The sequence below is a fragment of the Peromyscus maniculatus genome, chromosome 19, assembly GCF_049852395.1.
Source record: "Peromyscus maniculatus bairdii isolate BWxNUB_F1_BW_parent chromosome 19, HU_Pman_BW_mat_3.1, whole genome shotgun sequence".
NCBI lineage: Eukaryota > Metazoa > Chordata > Mammalia > Rodentia > Cricetidae > Peromyscus > Peromyscus maniculatus.
The window spans coordinates 44,676,541-44,694,641 of NC_134870.1; the positions used below are offsets into that span (position 1 = coordinate 44,676,541).

The 18,101-nt window shown below is 41.6% G+C and overlaps 1 protein-coding gene across 3 annotated transcripts in view; it reads right to left on the bottom strand.

The window, feature by feature from the left end:
* Cep120 (centrosomal protein 120) overlaps positions 1-18,101 on the bottom strand; it is a 68,712-nt gene that overhangs the window by 8,114 nt on the left and 42,497 nt on the right. For 2 of the 3 annotated variants that reach the window (XM_006987489.4, XM_076555252.1), the window contains one exon: positions 12,546-12,644. The exons of the other annotated variant lie outside the window; for it this stretch is intronic. In XM_006987489.4, coding sequence (XP_006987551.1) covers positions 12,546-12,644 — 99 coding nt within the window. The remainder of the gene's footprint in view (positions 1-12,545; positions 12,645-18,101) is intronic. 3 annotated transcript variants of the gene reach the window in all.

Here is an 18,101-nt window from a genome sequence, read left to right on the forward strand (position 1 = left end):
TTAGGGCAGAAGTTCAAGGAGACAGCAGGGTCAACAGGTGGTGTCCTCACTGTGTGTGTTAGGATACCACTATGTACCCCTGGCTGGCCTGGAACTCAGAGATCTGCCTGCCTCTGCCTTCCAGCCCTGGGATTAAAGGTGTGTGCTGCCACACCCAGTTCATTGTTTTCCTAACTAAATTATCTTCTGATTACAGCAAATGGAAAATTGGCTAAATGCAAGGGATATTTTGCTACGTTGTTACACTGTGGATCACACTAACACTTTCCAAAGGTAATCACTACCCTGACTCTCACAGCACAAGCGCGTGCTGACTGTTCTGTGTTCTACGTAGAACTATCAAGTCCAGATTGCTCCGTCTTGGGCTTCTTGCACTTAACACCGACTCGAGAGTCACTTGTACTGCCCTGTGCAGTTCATCACTCAGTTCATGCACTGCTGAGGGACATTTGGGCCGCTTCCAATCTTATACTATAAATAATGCCAATGTTAAGATGACGATGCATTTCACCTGGCCCTATACCTGGGTCAGAAAGCACAACAATTGCAGGATTAGGAAATATCGCCTGACTGTGGGCAAGGTAGTCCATTACTGAAGAGCCACTGTGAGTCCCGGGTCCTGGATTTTTGGCCAACATTTAGTGATTTTTTTTTTTCCTCTTCTTTTTAACAGTTCTGAGAGATCACATAGTGGTTTGTCCTGATTTTATTTTGCAAAAGTTTCAACACATTTTAATGGCATTTGGCTGTACTTATCTATAAAGTTCTTACTAAAACCTCTGGGGTTTTTCTCTCTATAGCTGTTTATCTTATTGGTGTTACATTTCAAAGATTTCCCATGACTCTACTTTGCCTTTTCACCTTCAACAGGGTTTTGGGATGAACTGAAGTCCTTCATCTCAACATAGCCCACATGGTTCCATCAACTCCTTTCTAGCAGGCCCTGTCTTTTTTAACTTGTATCAGTCTTGAAGATATTTTTACATTTATTTATTTATGCATGCATGTGTGTGAATGACTAAGTGAGAGTGTGTATGTGTGTGTGTGAGAGGGGGGGGGGGGAGAGGGAGAGAAGGCGAGAGGGAGGGAGGGAGAGGGAGAGAGAAACATACACATGAATACAGGTGTCCAAGGAGGCCAGGCCAAGGAGTTGGATCTCCTGAAGCTGGAATTACAGGCTATTGTGCGGCACCTGATATGGGTGCTAGGAACCAAACTTGGTCTTCTGGAACAGCAGCACGTGCTCCTACCCACTGAGCCATCTCCCCATCCTGGAGCTATTCTTGTACCTTCTGGAAGCGTCATTTAGATCAGAATGTATACAACTGGTGTTGGCGACAGTGTGAGATCGAGACTTCCTTCTAAGGACAGTGTTGGTGGATGCGCTGAACTGACCTGCTTCCTCTCTGTACACTAACACTACACTGCTTGACTACAGGGTCTGACAAAAATTCATCTTAGCATCCATCAGGCTAAGGAATCTACCTTTGGTGGTCTTCAAAATTTAGCTCTTCCTGCTTCCAAATTTTCACACAAATATCTATTTCTAGAAAGAAAAATCAAGAACAAAAGCCTGCTGGATTTATGGTTACAGGGAAGCTAAGATCAACTTTCCTCTCCCTGTGTGTCTTCACATCACTGACAGCCGTGACGGTGGTTTACAACTAAGCCTGGGTGTTTTTACTTCTGTTTGGTGATTCTGGTTCTCTCTAGTTCTCTGTATGCTAAGGATAATAACTTTTAAACTGCACTCCTATTTGACTATAAATGCTTCTGAAGCCAGAGGTTTTATACTTCTTCCACTGACTAATGTTCTCTGGTAGAGAAACTGTTCTTTCATAGACAGCCCCAGAACCCTTGGTAAACTTGGCTACTTCTGTTAGAAAACCAAAAAGTATGTTCAGAGACCCTAAGCATGAGTGACTTCTGAAGTAGTCCTTGACTTTACAAGGCTACAGGAGACACAGTCAGGACTTGGGGACGGCTGCTGGCCTCAGTCTCGGGATCAGAGGGTAAGTGATCAACACTCCACTGCTGCAGAGCTGCCAGGCTAGCAGGTGAGGTGCACAACCCACCGACCTACAGTGTTTCCACGTGATGAGCCTGTCCATCGAGGGCATTTGTACATCAATGTCCCCCATGAATACCAGCCATCTTATTTTCGCTTTCCAGTTAGTACATCTCTCCTTCCTCTCTCCTCAGTACACACTAGGGAAGGCACGCACCATCCCTCTATACCCCAGCTCTCTTTCTTTTATTCATGTATTTTATATGTATGAGTGCTCTGTCTCCATGCACACCAGAAGGAGGAATCTGAGCTCATTCTAGATGGCTGGGAGCCGGCATGTGGGTGCTGGGAATTGAACTCGGAACCTCTGGAAGAGCAGCCAAGTACTCTTAACCACTGAGACATCTCTCCAGCATTACCCCCCCCCCACACACACACACCTCCAGCTCTCTTATGACACTGGAACACTTCTAACATACTGTCAGTAGAAAATGGAGTTCTGGGGGGGGGGAATTCAAATTTTTAAGAAAGCTTTTTGTAGGTTCAATGTGAACATTTATTATTAAATGAAGAAATGTCCCTTTGTTCTAGGTTTACTTCATATCATTGTGAATGCCTGTGGATTCTTTCTACAGCTACTCATGATCTTATGACTTTACCTCCTGCATTGTTTTTTATTTTTAAAGACAGGGTCTCTTGACATAGTCCTGGCTGTCCTGGAACTCCCCATGTAGACCTGGCTGGTCTTGAACAGACAGAGAGAGATCGGCCTGCCTCTGCCTTAGGAGTGCCAGGATTAAAGGCATGTGCCACCATGCTCTGCCCTTCTGTATTGTTTTTTTTTTTCTTTTTTAAGATTGATTTTATTTATTATGTATACAGCATGTATGTCTGCAGGCCAGAAGAGGGCACCAGATCTCATTACAGATGGTTGTGAGCCACCATGTGGTTGCTGGGAATTGAACTCAGGACCTCTGGAAGAGCAGTCAGTGCTCTTAACCTCTGAGCCATCTCTCCAGCCCCCTCTGTATTATTTTTAAGTAGTAAATAACCTCTTTGTTTGCTGAGTAACCCGGGGTGTGACCCTTCCAGGTCTTGTACCTATTTCAGACTAACTGGCTAGTTTTTCATTTGTAATTTTCAAACCCATATACATTAACTTTAAGATTTAGGATCATGGTTATTATGGTGTAGTCTCTTATAAAAGATTTTTTTAAAAATAGTTTGTGGAGTTATAGTTATTCTTACACTGTTCACTTACATTCAAATGTTTGAGGCAAGGTTTTTTTTGTTTTTGTTTTTGTTTTTTCCGTTTTCTTTCAAGACAGGGTTTCTCCACGTTGTTTGGTGCCTGTCCTGGATCTCACTCTGTAGCCCAGGCTGGCCTCGAACTCACGGAGATCTGCCTGCCTCTCCCTCCTACGCACTGGGATTAAAGGCATGCCTCACCGCCGCCCGGCCGTACGATTACTTTAATTCTTGAGTCACTTTTGTAGGTTGTTCATCATACTCACTTGCACTTATTCACAGCATCCTAATCTCTTCATATGCTGCTCGGACCTGGAGTCCTTTCTCCCTTCTAACACTGCTGTCGACAGGGAGCCTGTCTTTTCTAAAGACTTCCTCTCAAAGAAACAACGTTTGTCTTTGTGTGTGAGAGTAAACCTGGGGCTCACTGATAGGCAGGTCTGTCTGGTTGGTCTCTGCCTCCCTCCCCAGTGCTGGGATTAGAAGCACAGGCTACCACGCCAGGTTTTCCATATGGGGGATGGTGTTCAAATGCAGGGCCTCATGCAGGAGGGGACTTTCCTGAATGAGCTATCTCCTCAGCTTGTCCAGAAGACAGACTCTTATTCTGTAATGCAGCTATGGTTAAATTTCTCTCTAAGCACATCCTCCTCCTCAAATTTCCTGCTCTGATAGACTGCACTTTATTATATTGCATTTTAATTATTTGGGGTTCAAATACTTTTTTTTTCTTACCATGGTCTTGAATTTACAATGGGTTATTGGAAGTAAACTACTTAAGAAATGTCCCATGTTACTGAATTTTGTTGTTTCCAGCTCAGTATCCCTGTGAGCAGGGCACTTTCTAAACTACAATCTCTGTGAGTTCGAGGCCAGCCTGGTCTATAGAGCAAGTTCTAGGAATTCCAGGCCCATTACACAGCGACGAAACCCTGTTTCTAAAAACAAAAAACACACAAAAAGGTCACCTGCTGCACTTATCCTTGCTCAGTGGAAGTGTGCTCCTACCTACCCACCCCCTAGGACAGCCTTCAGTAAGCTGTTTTGCTTTGGGGCAGTTTTCTTATGATGCTTATAGGTATGGCTCCCTATGCATTCATCTGTCTGGCATTTAAAGAGCTCCTTGGTTTTTGAGATTTTATATATACATATATATATATAGTACACACACACACATACACACACACACACACACACACACACACACGCACGTACATACAGATAGCTATGCTTACACGTGAAGACATCTCCCCAGCCCTTAACCTATACTTGATGCTCTTTCTTGCTGTATTCACTATTTATTCTCCCTATTTCAGCCGGAATAATGCTTACCGCCCTATCTTCTAGTGACCATACCCCGTTTCTGTCACGTTTACACTCTGCTCTCCATCCCTCTGACCTCTCCCCTGTGTCACCTGTTCTAGAGCACAGCAACTGCAGCAGTTCAGACTTCTTGTCCAATGACTCCAAAATCTACATCACCTGGTACATTTCTATCAAACAAACGACAATCAGGTTTCCACTGATGAGGGCTGTGGCCAACAAACATCAAAAGGACGCTAATAAGTCACTAGTGAGGAGGAGAGTAAAACTGAAGACACAAATAACACTATTTCAACGTTATCAAACTGAACATTCGCAGCCGTCTAACAGTAGCTGTGTACTGGCAACAGTGTGAAGAGAAGTCATCGTGTGCTGCTGTTGCTGGTGTCTGTGTACTGGGCTGGAGCTTGCCGTACACATACACACTAGGCCAGCGCTCTCCCCAAGCCACATCTGCAGCCCAGTACAACTGCCTGAAATTTACAATTAGCACAGCCACGTCAGGAGGAAACCGAGCAACGTTTAGTAAAGCAGAAAGAAAAAGGGAACGCATTCTCCTGGTATCTGAAATTCTATCTGAAAACTGTTACTTGTGTGAGAACTGCTGAGGACTACCTTACCATAAGGAAACCTGTAGAAGGAGTTTCACCGAAGATTACGTATAAAACCTGCACAACTGCGGTGCCTTCCTGCAAGGCTACTCCATGGAACTATTTCATGAAGATAAATAATGCTGTTTTTTATTTATCATATTTGTTATCTATCATGAAGATAAATAACGGTTTTTGGAATTTCAAAACTGCCCAGTGTTAGGCATTAAACATGGATGCCCGACCATGCTAAGCAATCACTTGACCAGTTGATTCCCGGTTCTTTTTACTCATTTTGTGTGTGACTGCCCGTGCAGAGATGACAGAAGAGGCTAGCCACGCCGCTCCATCACTCTCCTCCTCCTCACAGCCTGGAGACAGGGCCGCTCACTGAGGCACGGTGGCACTAACTCGCCCAGGCTGGCCTTGCATTCCTCTGCCTGCCTCATCCTCACGAGGAGCTGAGGTTACAGCTCTATGCCACCAGGCTTACCTGGATACATTTTAAAAATGTTTTATGTGCTGAAATTAAAAAGAAAAGCAGATCAATCAAAATTATTAAAATTCAGGAAAACAGTACTCACAAGGAAGCAGGAAGGCAGAGCTGAGAAAGACACAGTTGAAAAAATAAGAAGGGGCGAGGCTCGGTGTGCACAGTAGAGAAGCTGGGGGTGTACAGAGAGGCTCGGTGTACACAGTAGAGAAGCTGGGTGTGTATGGAGAGGCTCGGTGTGCACAGTAGAGAAGCTGGGTGTGTATGGAGAGGCTCGGTGTGCACAGTAGAGAAGCTGGGTGTGCACAGTAGAGAAGCTGGGTGTGTATGGAGAGGCTCGGTGTGCACAGTAGAGAAGCTGGGGGTGTATGGAGAGGCTCGGTGTGCACAGTAGAGAAGCTGGGTGTGTATGGAGAGGCTCGGTGTGCACAGTAGAGAAGTTGGGGTGCACAGTGCTCAATGCACAAGCCTGAGGATGTGCCTGGCAGTCCCGTTCTCCACATTAAAAGCTAAGCACGGCAGTGTGCCCCAGTGCTGGGAAGTCGGAGAAAGGAGGATCCCAGGGGTTCACTGACTGCCGGCCAGCCAGGTGGTGAGCTCCAAGTTCACTGAGAGACCCTGTCTCAATAGAAATGGAGAACAATCGAAGACGATGTGTGACCTTTGTATGGGCTTTCATAGGTGCAAGCATGGGTGTACATGCCTACCCATAAATACATTCCTTAGATAAATTATTTTAATAAAGGAAAAATGCATGGGCAAAAATACAGTAAATGATAATCTCTAGATGGGGAGGAGATAAGATTATCATTGATTTCACTTCTATGTTATAGGGTGCTACACCTCAAGTCGTTTGAGCCAGTGTTCTCACTGTGTGTTCCCACTGTGGTGTGTTCTCACTGTGTGTGTGTGTTCTCACTGTGTGTGTGCTCTCACCGTGTGTGTGTTCTCACCGTGTGTGTGTTCTCACTGTGGTGTGTTCTCACTGTGGTGTGTTCCCACTGTGTGTGTGCTCCCACTGTGTGTGTGCTCCCACTGTGTGTGTGTTCCCACTGTGTGTGTGTGTGTTCCCACTGTGTTGTGCTCTCACTGTGTGTTCTCACTTTGTAGTCCTGTCCAGCCTGGCACTTGTGGTGACTGAACCTCTTGCCTCTGCCTCCTGAATGCTGGGATTACAAATATGTACCATCTCAACTGGCAAAATTTGCACTGTTTTTAAATACTGAGAAAAAATATGACTACAGGGAGAAAAAAGAACAGAAGTTGACTATTTAACTTCAGGCTACTGAAGTGGTTCGGAAAATGAACTTAACAACACCCCCCAACACACCAAAAAAACCTTTCAAACACCCTGCCTTTGAAAGCAAGCATACCATATTGTTAATAATTACATATGCATGCAAAATCTGCAGAAACCAGGGCTTTGGCCAATGCTTTCCACTGCCAGGTGCTCTGGGCTAAAGGCTCCTCAATCAAGTGAGTATAATCTTTATTTTGCCCTGGCTGCCTATAAATCCAGAAAGGAGATGTAAACATGCATACACTAGACTAAACAGCGGCTACAAAGTGGCCACTACTTACTCTCCCACTCACACATACCATCCAAGTCTGTGGGAAAAACGCAGAACTAAGCTAAGGAGCTCAAGTCAAGTTTTCTGAAAATAACCCAGAGCTGACAAGCCAGTAGGAGGGCCTGGATGGTTTCAAGACACAGTTTTTAACCAAGACTTGGACCTCCAACTGTTTTCTTAAACAAAGATTTACATCCCCATCCTTGGCTAAATTACTTATAAATTAATCAAATTAATTACTCCGAGTGGATACGCAGGAGGCTGGACAAGATAGTGCTGATGTCAGCCGATGAAGTCTGCATTGCTTTAACTAAATATATTGGCTTAGTTTAAACACATCTACTGTGCACAAATATGGTCAGGGACCCACGTGCTACTAAATAAAGTCTTAGCTCTGTTTCCTGTCCTGGGAACAAACATACAGGAGTTTTAAATATGTAACAGAGTGAAAATGTTAAATTTTTATGACTAATTCCTATTTCATAACAATGATTCACTAATTTTTAAACAATGGTAGTTTTTTAGTCTGCTTACAGATCGACATTGTGGCAGTGGCAGACAATCTTAGGTATTCAAGCATTTACTTAGATACCAGTTTAAAAATAGTTCTGCAGCACATTTTCACAAAGAGAAAAAAAGAAACTAAATCGCCCCTGCATGTCAAACAAGTACTCCTAATGTCCCAAGATACCAAACCCAGAATAAAAGAGTATTGTCTCCTTATTTTTAAATGGGGACTCACTTCACGTCAAATTTATTTACTTATTACAGCTGTTGCCATAAATTACGAAAAAAAATTAGAAAACTTCCAACTTGGATTGAGACTGAGAATGAGAAGGAAAGTTTTCTTCTAAACAATTAGAAGGTTACAATTTTTTAATTCACAAATTGACTATACTAGGTCACCTCTGAGTAATGGAAATCTCTCTTTAAACATTGTTCTGGCAATGGGCACCAAGCATTAGATCTTATTTCCAAGACTTACCAGCTGGGTTTTGTCATTAACATTTATTAACAATCTAAGATATGGCTTTCACCGTCTAATCCGCACTACACGAATGTTTTCTATGGCCCTCCAGAGGGATTTGATATGACAAATTACTGGCAGAGATTATAGCCTCGTGGCTATTCACCAGAGGCAATGTAAAATTAACATGGTACTAATCCAATTTAAACAAAAAAGTTGCACAAACAATTCTCTGAACAAAAGCAGAGAGACACTTCCAATTTTATATTCAAACACAAAATAAATATGTTTCTAATAAAGAGTTTTAGGGAAAAAAATTAGAATTTTCACACATGTGAAATGTGCCAATTTAATGAAGTTATTAATTTTAATCTTCCAAAAACAGTTAGCGGCACAGCATAATTCACTATGAAGACCCCAAGGGCTATTGCTTTTCTTAAATTATTGCATCTCAGTATGGTCTGCAAAACATCAAAGGTTCCTAGTGACCTCAAAAGTTGTTTATAATGTTGTTTCTAAAGCAGAAAGTTTACAGGATAAGGGATAAAATTAGTCTAAAATGAGAAAGTACTGATCACATTGCACTCACTCAGAGACTGCTATTTTTAAATTAGTATTTATTATGTATGTATTTGCTGTGTGTGAGAGACGCATACATGGCGTAGACACCCACGCCTATGCACTCACAGGGGGACGGCAGAGCAGAGCACTGGCTGTCTTCCTCTGGTGCTCTCTGCCTTATGCGATGAGACAGGGTATCTCGCTCAACCAGCAGAATTCACTGTTTTGGTTAAGACTTGCTGGCCAGCAAGCTCCCAGGATGGGCTTGTCTGCTCCCACCAAAGCTGGGGTTCCTGGTGCACACGGCCATGCCCAGCTTTTTATATGGTGCTGAGGATGTAAACTCAGGTCCTCACATGCAGAGCGAGTGTGCTTACCCAGTGTGTCCTCTCCCCAGCCCCGAGACGGTTGCTTTCAGTGTACCAGACTAAGTTTTGGAGAAATATTAACTCAACAGTTTTCTTTCCTTAATAAATTTACAACAACGCAAGAGAAAGAAACTGAATGTGGGGTTGGGGATCTAGCTCAGTGGTAGAGTGCTTGCCTAGCAAGTACAAGGCCTTGGGTTCGGTCCTCAGCTCCAAGAAAAAAAAAAAAGAAACTGCATGTGATATCCTCTCTTATTAGGAACAAATAATAAAAATTATTTTGCCAATTTTTTTTTAAGCCAGAGAGTGAAAATGCTCAGGGAGAAAGAATAACTAGAAAACAGAGTAAATGGGAAGATCTAGAAGATACCAATGTGAGGATGTAGGGTCAGCAATGAGGAATTTGGGGAGTGGGAAGATTTCATAATCCCTGGCTTTGTTCTTGTTCTGTTTTGGAGTGTGTTTCCATGCATGCATTCTGTGGAGGCCAGAGGTGGACACCAGTGTCTTCCTCAATCATTCTCTATCTTACTTCTTTGGGACAGTCTCTCAGAAGGAACCTGGAGCTTGCCAATTTGGCTAGACTAGCTGGCCAGAGCACTGGGACCCATATGAGCTTCTCCAGGGCCAGGGTAACAGGCGCTTGCAGCACCTGGCCCTTTTCAGATGGGTGCTGGTGTTCAGGCTCAGCTCCCCAGGCCCCCCTCCCCACCTTTTCCTCTTGCGACAGGGTTTCTCAGTCTGGGCTGACCTTGGACTCGCTATAGAGTCAAGGAAAAACCCTGAATTCTTCCCTTACCTCTCTAGTGTTAGGAATGGAGGACCGCCACACAGCTCCCATACTCAATATTCTTTTCAACGGAGCTACCTCAACATTCCAGTGTAAAAGGAACCAAGAACCAGGAATTTAGATGTTAAAGCATCACTTATATTTTTAAAAACTCCTTGGGAGGCTGAGGCAGGAGCATTGTCAAGTCAAGGCCAGCCTGGGGCAGTGTGGGGAGAGGCCCTTTCAGAAGTAGTAGTTACTTTAACCGCTTCTCTCATCACCCTCCTTGTCCCCTGTCCCACAAGGTCTCCTCCCCACACTTCTAGGTGAGTACCGACATCATGACTTTCTGAAGCCTAACTGCTTCTTCCTCAACCAGATGTGCCAACTCAGCACTTCTGCTCCAGCGCTTTTGTGGGAAACGCTTGTCATCTACGCACTGAAATGTAACAGGAAAGAGCCTGGACTTCAGTCTTAGTTTTACCACGATGTGTCTCTGTGACAACATCCATGACAACACCAACTCTCATTTCTTCATCTGTAAAATGGGAATATGACCTGCTGTCCAGGGAGTTTAGAATTGAAAATGAGAACAATCTGAGATTTAGTTAGCACAGGGCAGTACTAAGCCCTCAGAAAACCCCACCATATCATCATCAGATCGCTCCTTTGCCAAGGACCCCCTCGCTTGAGTTCAGTCAGATTCCAAAAAGATGTGTATTTCTGGCTGCTTGCATATTTCTAAATCAAAAAACTAAAATGCCCACTCATGTTTGCAAATCTTATGTCCTTCCTCTGCTCCAACTAAGAAAGAGTCATGTTGTGAAACCCTGGCTGGCCTGGAACTCACTGTGTAATCCAGACCAGCCTTACGTTCAGCAGTCCTCTAGCCTCAACCCCCAGAATACTGGGATTACAGGTATGCACTGCATAGTTGGCTCCAATTAGCTTCTTGAACTGTATTTCTCAAATTGGAAAACCTTTCCAGAATCTATGTCTGAGCAACGTCTTCCACAGAATCTTCTTGTTACATCTCCAGCACTACAACTGAAGTTCCAAGCTTTGTTACTGGAAATGCCCTGTAAAATGGGCCCTCCTCTCCTTTTAAAAAGGCTCTCTCACTTTGCAATAACCGCTGTGGTCACTATAGCAACTACTACTTTGCTATGTCACAACCAGTTTTACTACTAATATCCTAATGACTCTTCTCCAGAGGTCCATCGGAAACCTGCCCTTCTGACGCCAGACCCCATCCCTAAGTCATAACAGGTAATTTTCTCTTCTGTATGTGCTCAGGCAACCGTTACAACTGTTTCTTCCCGATTACCAAATTCTCAGCTCCCTGAGGGCGAGGCCCATGTCTTACCTATGTATATACACTGAACATAGTGTCTTGAGTTTAGGAGGATCTTATTACTGTGCAACATGCCCATGCTAGTCCCACCAGCATTAAAATAATACACTGCTAATTTGAAAATGAAAAATGTAAAAGGCTCTAAAATCCAAAACTTTTTACACTAAAGCATGCATGATGGGACTACCGTGGTCAGGAGACAGGCATACTTAAAAACACTGTAAAGAAGAAAAACATTACCTCTGGCTATACAATTAATGTACAACTGAAACACAAGTAGAGTTTGTGTTTATGTTTGAGTATAACATTCGAGATATCTCATTATACATATACAAATATTATAAAATATAAAAAAATACTGAAATCCAAAATATTTCTCGTCCAAACAATTTCAAATAAAGGATACACAACTTGAGTATATCCACTCTGTGTACTATCTAGTACTTTGATATCTACCTGTAATGCATACAATCTGAACACAGCTATGAGCTACACTGGCATACATGGTCTATTACTTTTAATTTCCATACAGTCTGGTAGTACTCTAAAAAGATCCTAAGCATTAGCATAATACCACAAAAATATTGAATAGTATTTGATATAATGTTATGGAAACGTACTAAAAAATATATAAATCTGAAAGACATTATGTAACAATTTCATTCAGAAATGAAGCTGATTTTTTAAGAGTAAATTAACCATTAATGATCTTTTAATAGGCCCAAAAAATTATATTCAAGTAAGTCTCATTCATATTCTCTTGGATCTTAAGAATTTGAAAAAACTATGGCCCACTTTAAGATAAATTTCTCATGAAAATAACTTTCTTGTCCAGGAAGGGAAAATGTCAACAAGGATTTTCAGGAAAGTATCAAGTCTTTTATACCTAAAATGATGTAAAACTCCCTGTGACAACTTTCATGGTTGAGTAATTGTGTCTTCCTACGAAAATCATTTTAAAATATGCTCTGAAATGTTAAATGGTAAATTTAGTTTCTCCCAAAATTGTCCCCTTCAGTGAAGTCCTAATAAAAAATGAGTTCTAAGGGAAGAAGCGGTTGTTTAAAAGTGAAATTAAGTCGATTATTTCCAACAAGGTAGCTGACAACTAAAAATAAAAAATATCCAAGTTTCAGCTTTTAGTTATGAAGAGGATTCTGCATACGACACATTAACAAGCAAACCCCAACAGTCCTGCTCTTAGACCACAGCCCCAGCCATCCCACGAAGACTTCTAACCCAGGCCAGGTCACACAGGAGACTCACAAAGACAGTCCGCTCCCAACCACATACCTGCTTGAGTCTGGCAAGTTCTTTCAAAGCTCGTCCCCACTGCTGCTTGTAATGCAGTTTAGACTTGGTTGCAGATTCCAACTTTCTTTCAAGTTCAACCTAACAGTGATTAAAATCATATCAAGTGAAACACTATACCACTGTGTGCAATCACTGAAAGATAATATATACAAAGAGTCGGGCTTAAGAAAAGAGTTTATACAGCATGACATATGACATAGTCTAAAGCTGTTATATAATTTACTATAAATATTATGGCACATGAACATTTTCTTGTTTAAAATATAGTATTATTTTTATTGCCTTGAAGGCTAGACTAAAAAGAACTGAATTAGTCTTAACCTCCAGACAGTTACTATAAATGTATTTAAATGTGTATATTAAACAGAGTGAAAAATACATTCATTTTTTTTAACAAAAGACAGCTCTAACTGTTAACATTCCGCTTCAGCTGGCACTCTAATCTCAGTAGGCTGCTTTTCCGTATGAAGGCCTATGATTAGGTGGGATTCTGTCTTGTAATAAGGAGAGCTGGGGAGATACTTTCTTAACTTTTGGCAAAACCACAGAACACTGGAAACGGTACAGTGTTTTATCAGAAAGCAAATTACTAAGAGATGCAAAGTCAAAAATGTAAAAATATTTTAAGAATGTTAAAATAAACCCAAGAGGAAGAAAAATAATGTTCCTTAATAACACACATCTCACTTTTATTTTCTATCTTTCCTGAAATATATAAAGAAAAACACTAAAGTGATTCAATTAAAAATCTGGTTATTTATGCTTGCAGCAGGCAATCTGTTGTGCATGAACTAAAGCCAACTTGGCTATGCTCTGGAATGTACTCACTCAGTGCTTAAAACCATGTACCAAACAAATTCATGCAGCCAGCAGACAGTTTTACTATTAAGTGATAATGTAATAATCTGCTTGAATTACAGGAAAACACTGTTACTCTGAACTAGCTCATTTTTTTTTAAACTCAAGTTTAGTTTTTCCCATACATATAACTCCTAATGTTTTAGGAGAAAAACAAAAATGAAGACACTATAAAAATTCTAATGTTAGAAAATTCAGAGCAAAGTAAAATGACAGGAAAAGCAGACTGCCAAGTCCCTGTCACAAAAGACCAGAACATTCTCTGCAGTTATATATGACTTCTTGGAGTGGAGGTCTTTCTGCTTTACAAATCCCTAGTGCTTGGATTCAGATGTGTTGACATTTCCCAACTAGACTCAAGCATCTTGAGCTGAATGATATTGCTGAGATTACTGAAGATAATCCCTCCACTTATGCCCAGTGATTCATATACTTCACTTGGTAATTTAACAACAAGCCGTACCTCAGAGGAGTAGAGACAGTCTTTGAGAGCATGCATATGGGTCCTGGACAAGGTCTGCATCCTGGACCAGACCAAGGATGAGGCCTAATGGACCTGCTCCAACAGTAAAAACTAGGCAGTTCTATCAGCTTTGCATAAATACAAAAATAATTCATACTTTTATAGTTGTATACACTAATTTAAAACACATGTGTCATTCTGCACATAATATTTTTATTCCTAAAAACTTACTGGCAAATCTGAGGCACAAATTCATTCCTATCAAAAATCCCTAACTTTTTTTTTTTTTTTTTAAGAATATGGTGCTTGTGATTCTAAAGAATTATATGGACCTGATTCCTAGAATAGTACAGATAGCCAAAAATTTGTGGGTTTTATTTTATTATTTACTAAAACTAAAATATAATCACAATACTTCTCACTTCCTTTTCCTCCCTCTAACTGTTCCCATGTCTTCTCTACTCACTCTCAAATTCATGACCTCTTTTTCTATTATTTTTATTATATGTATATATATGTAGGTATATATACATAAATATATAAAACAATCAGCTGAATCCATTTAATGTTGCTTGTATGTATATGTTCTATGGCTGACTACTTGGATATCAATTTGGGGAATCATCCATGGGAAAAGCTGTCTCTCCATTTCTTATCAGTCTTTGTGCTGACAGTTCTTTGTTTAGGGGTGGGACCCAGTAAGCGCCCCCCTTCCAAGTTAACATGTCTATTTATGCTGCCTTTGTTCAGGTCTTTGTTAGGCAGTCATAGTGTTGAGGGGTGTGTGGGGGGGGAGGTTGGGGGAGCATCTATCTCATTTCTAGAATACATTCTTAGAAGATTCCAAATTGTTAATATAATTTCAGGGTATTCAAAAGCCAACTTAAAAACCCTTAGTGTTAGTGATTTCTGGAATCCTTTTTTTTTTTTTTTTTTTTTTTTGAGGCAGGATTTTGCCACGTGGCATCAACTGACCTTGACTTCTTGACCTCTTGCACTAACAGCACTGGCACTACAGGAGTGCACCTCCATCCCTGGTTTGTACTGGTGGTAATTTTATTTGGGGTTTCATGGTTCCATGACTGAAGTGACAGACACACCATGAGTTAAGTTAAATACTCCTGAAACGAGAGAGCTCAGAACCTAAGTCTGAGACTGCAGAAGACAAATGTCCTGAATCCCCTATCAACGGCACAGCATTCTTTTTTGTCTTTAGTCCATTCCTAGGTCTAACCTTCACAAGGAGCTACATTTGTCCCTTGAGACACTTCCAGACTTCCCTTTCCATTTCTAATGCCGCCTGAGCGGCCCAAGCTCTTCTAGTCTCACTTGGACTATGAAAGTGTCTCGTCTCATCCCAGTTTTAAATGTCTGCAAGTCCTGCAAACTGCGATCATCAATTCACTCTCTGCTGAAACATTTACTACAGCTATTTGCCTAGATCCAAAATACAGTTTCTGTACTTTTTGCACAACCCACTTCTTCAGGATCTTCAACAGGAAACCTCACTGTCCAGCCATGTTTGTGTCCCTGTGCCCTGCAACCCCTACCCCCACCCACCCCCACCCTGCCTGGCCTACCAATTCCCAATTCTTCTTCTCTTTTGTCTCTTCCGCTTGCCTACATCTTAGAGTTCACCTCAGATTTTACGTCTGTCTGAGGCTGTCTCCAATCTGTGACGTAGGAAACACCAAACGGTTTCCTGTGGAGTAGGTCAGTCAGGGTCAGTTACTACCCTGGGTCACCTCTGCAAGCACACAACAGGGTTTAAAGTACAGTACTCGACGGATAATATGCTTTCACTCTTGCAGCTTTCCTATTTGGTCTAAGAGTGGCGACACACTAGATACCACAATGTTCTTAAATACTACCCAAATTTTAGCATGATTAAAAATTCTGACGTTCTCTAAATATGTTCATTTTTCAAACTCTATATGCCCTATTAAAATATATGCTTTCTATATTTTATTTTTTAAAGTCCCAATAATTTACAAACTATGTAAAGAATATTTTCTTTCCTGGTGAAGGAAAACTCACAAACTTGGGTACAATGGTTCACAACTGTAATTTCAGCAACCAGGATGATCACACCAAGTTTGGGCCAGCTGAGGCTACGAAGTGGGTGCTAGACCATCTTGAGATAAAGTGTAAGACCCGGTTTGAAAACAATGAAAAGGGGGTGGGGTGGGGTGCAGGAAGAGGGCTCAGAGGGGGAGGTGCTTGCAGCACAAACCTGATAAAGTTGAGACCAACCCCTTGGAACCCACAGTGGAGGAGAGAGCCGACCCCCAAAGTTGTCCTCTGACGTCCACACATGCCCCGTGGCATGCAAGAGGCCTGCATCAACAGGCACACATACAACGGTAAAATTCAATTGAAAAAAAACCCCACAAACTATTTACATGTGTAATAATAAAAGAAACCATGAGTTATTTGGTAAGACTCTATCTTTGTGTTCATTCTGGACTCTTTCGATGAAAATGGGTATGTTTTATTAAGAACAGGTAGGCAGGCATGTTGTCCCACACCTTTAAACCCAGCACTAACAGGGCCAAGGCAGGAAGAACTCTGAGTTCAAGGCCAGCCACAGCTACAACAGTGACTCTGTCTTTAAAAGAAAAAAGAAAGAAAAGAAGTGAAGCTCTTCCTCAGACACTGGTGAGGGCTGTTGAGCCAGTTCAGACCCTGGTTCACGGGCTGGCATTTCTATGCTTTTATCCGCGACTATTTCAGAATAAGACTGTGCCCTCTTCTGGTGTCCAAAAGACTTACAAGGAATTTCCAGAAAAGCTAAAAAGTTGTTCTCCTGTACACTGACAACATGCAGAAAGCATGCTTTGTTCTAAAAGAGACAGTTCACGGCGCCATTTCTCTCAACACGTTCATTCCTGGTATTCCTAATACCTAGTACTTAGTGGTTAATGAGTCTCATTCTTTCCATTAAGCAAAACCAGCAAAATGAAGTTTAAAAGTGACTTGAGTTTTATTTCTATGGTGGCTCTTGTAACATCCATACACATAAAAATAAGTACAAAATTATTTTTAAAGAGGAAAAGAGAAACACTGTATGAAAGTAGCTGTCGGTGGATGTAACTGAGCTTTGTTTTTTGAGATAACTGAGGTATGAGAATCTTCAAAATGAGAGTTTGGACTCAGGTTTCAGGAGGTCAAAATTACTTTCACAGTTCTGCTAATCCATTGCTGTCTTTGCTTCACTCCTTGATGAGTGTGTTTTGGGGAGGGAAGGGGAGGGGGGAGGGGAGGGGAGGGGGGAGGGGAGGGGAGGGGAGGGGAGGGATGTACATGTGAAGGTCAGAAGGCAATTTTTGGGACTTGGTTCTCTCCTTGCACATGTCCAAGGACCCAGCTCCAGCTGTGGAGTTTGGTAGCATGCACTCTTACCTACTGAACCATCTTGTCTCCCTCAGGTTTATATTTTAAACACTTCCAGTTTATTTTTTAAGCCTACAGTTATCTAATTAATAACACTTTATCTATAGCTAAAAAATATATCTTTTTCCTGGCATGTATGAAGGGCCGTGAGAGTGAACAGTTTAGAACCACTACTCAAAGGCAATCAGCCCAAAACTTTTAGTTGGTCATTATACTTGGGTCTTTCTCTAAAGAGGCAGGTCATATCTTTCCTTTTTTAAAAATAAAGAAAATGTAACTCTGGCTCAACTACGTAACTCTGGCTGTCCTGGAACTCACTCTGCAGACCAGGCTGGCCTTGAACTCTCAAGAGATCCCCCTGCCTCGGCCTCTGGAGACTAGGATTAAAGGCGTGTGCCACCATGTCAGGCCTGTTCATATCCTCCTAAACACTAGTTGGATTTCTATTCAAAATGTGAAGATCTGTTACTCTTCTATTTAAAACCCTTGAATAGTATCCTATCATTAACTTTTATGTTGGTTGTTTTAAAAAAATTATTTAAATTTTTTCATTTTAAGTAAAATTATTTATTCTACTTAACTCACAAAAACACAAAGCTAGTTTCCGGAAGCCACTCAAACGAACACCTGCCTAGTCACAAATTCTCAGTGAGCTGCTCTGCAGTTCAATGGCTATTCTAAAGTGATGGAGCTTCACTGGGGGGTTTACTCTTTCACCATCGATTAAAGTTTTATTCACATATCAACCACAAAGAAAGAAAAAGGGAAAAAAACAAACTATGATGACATGCAAACTAGAAGAAAAAATTAGCGTTCTACCC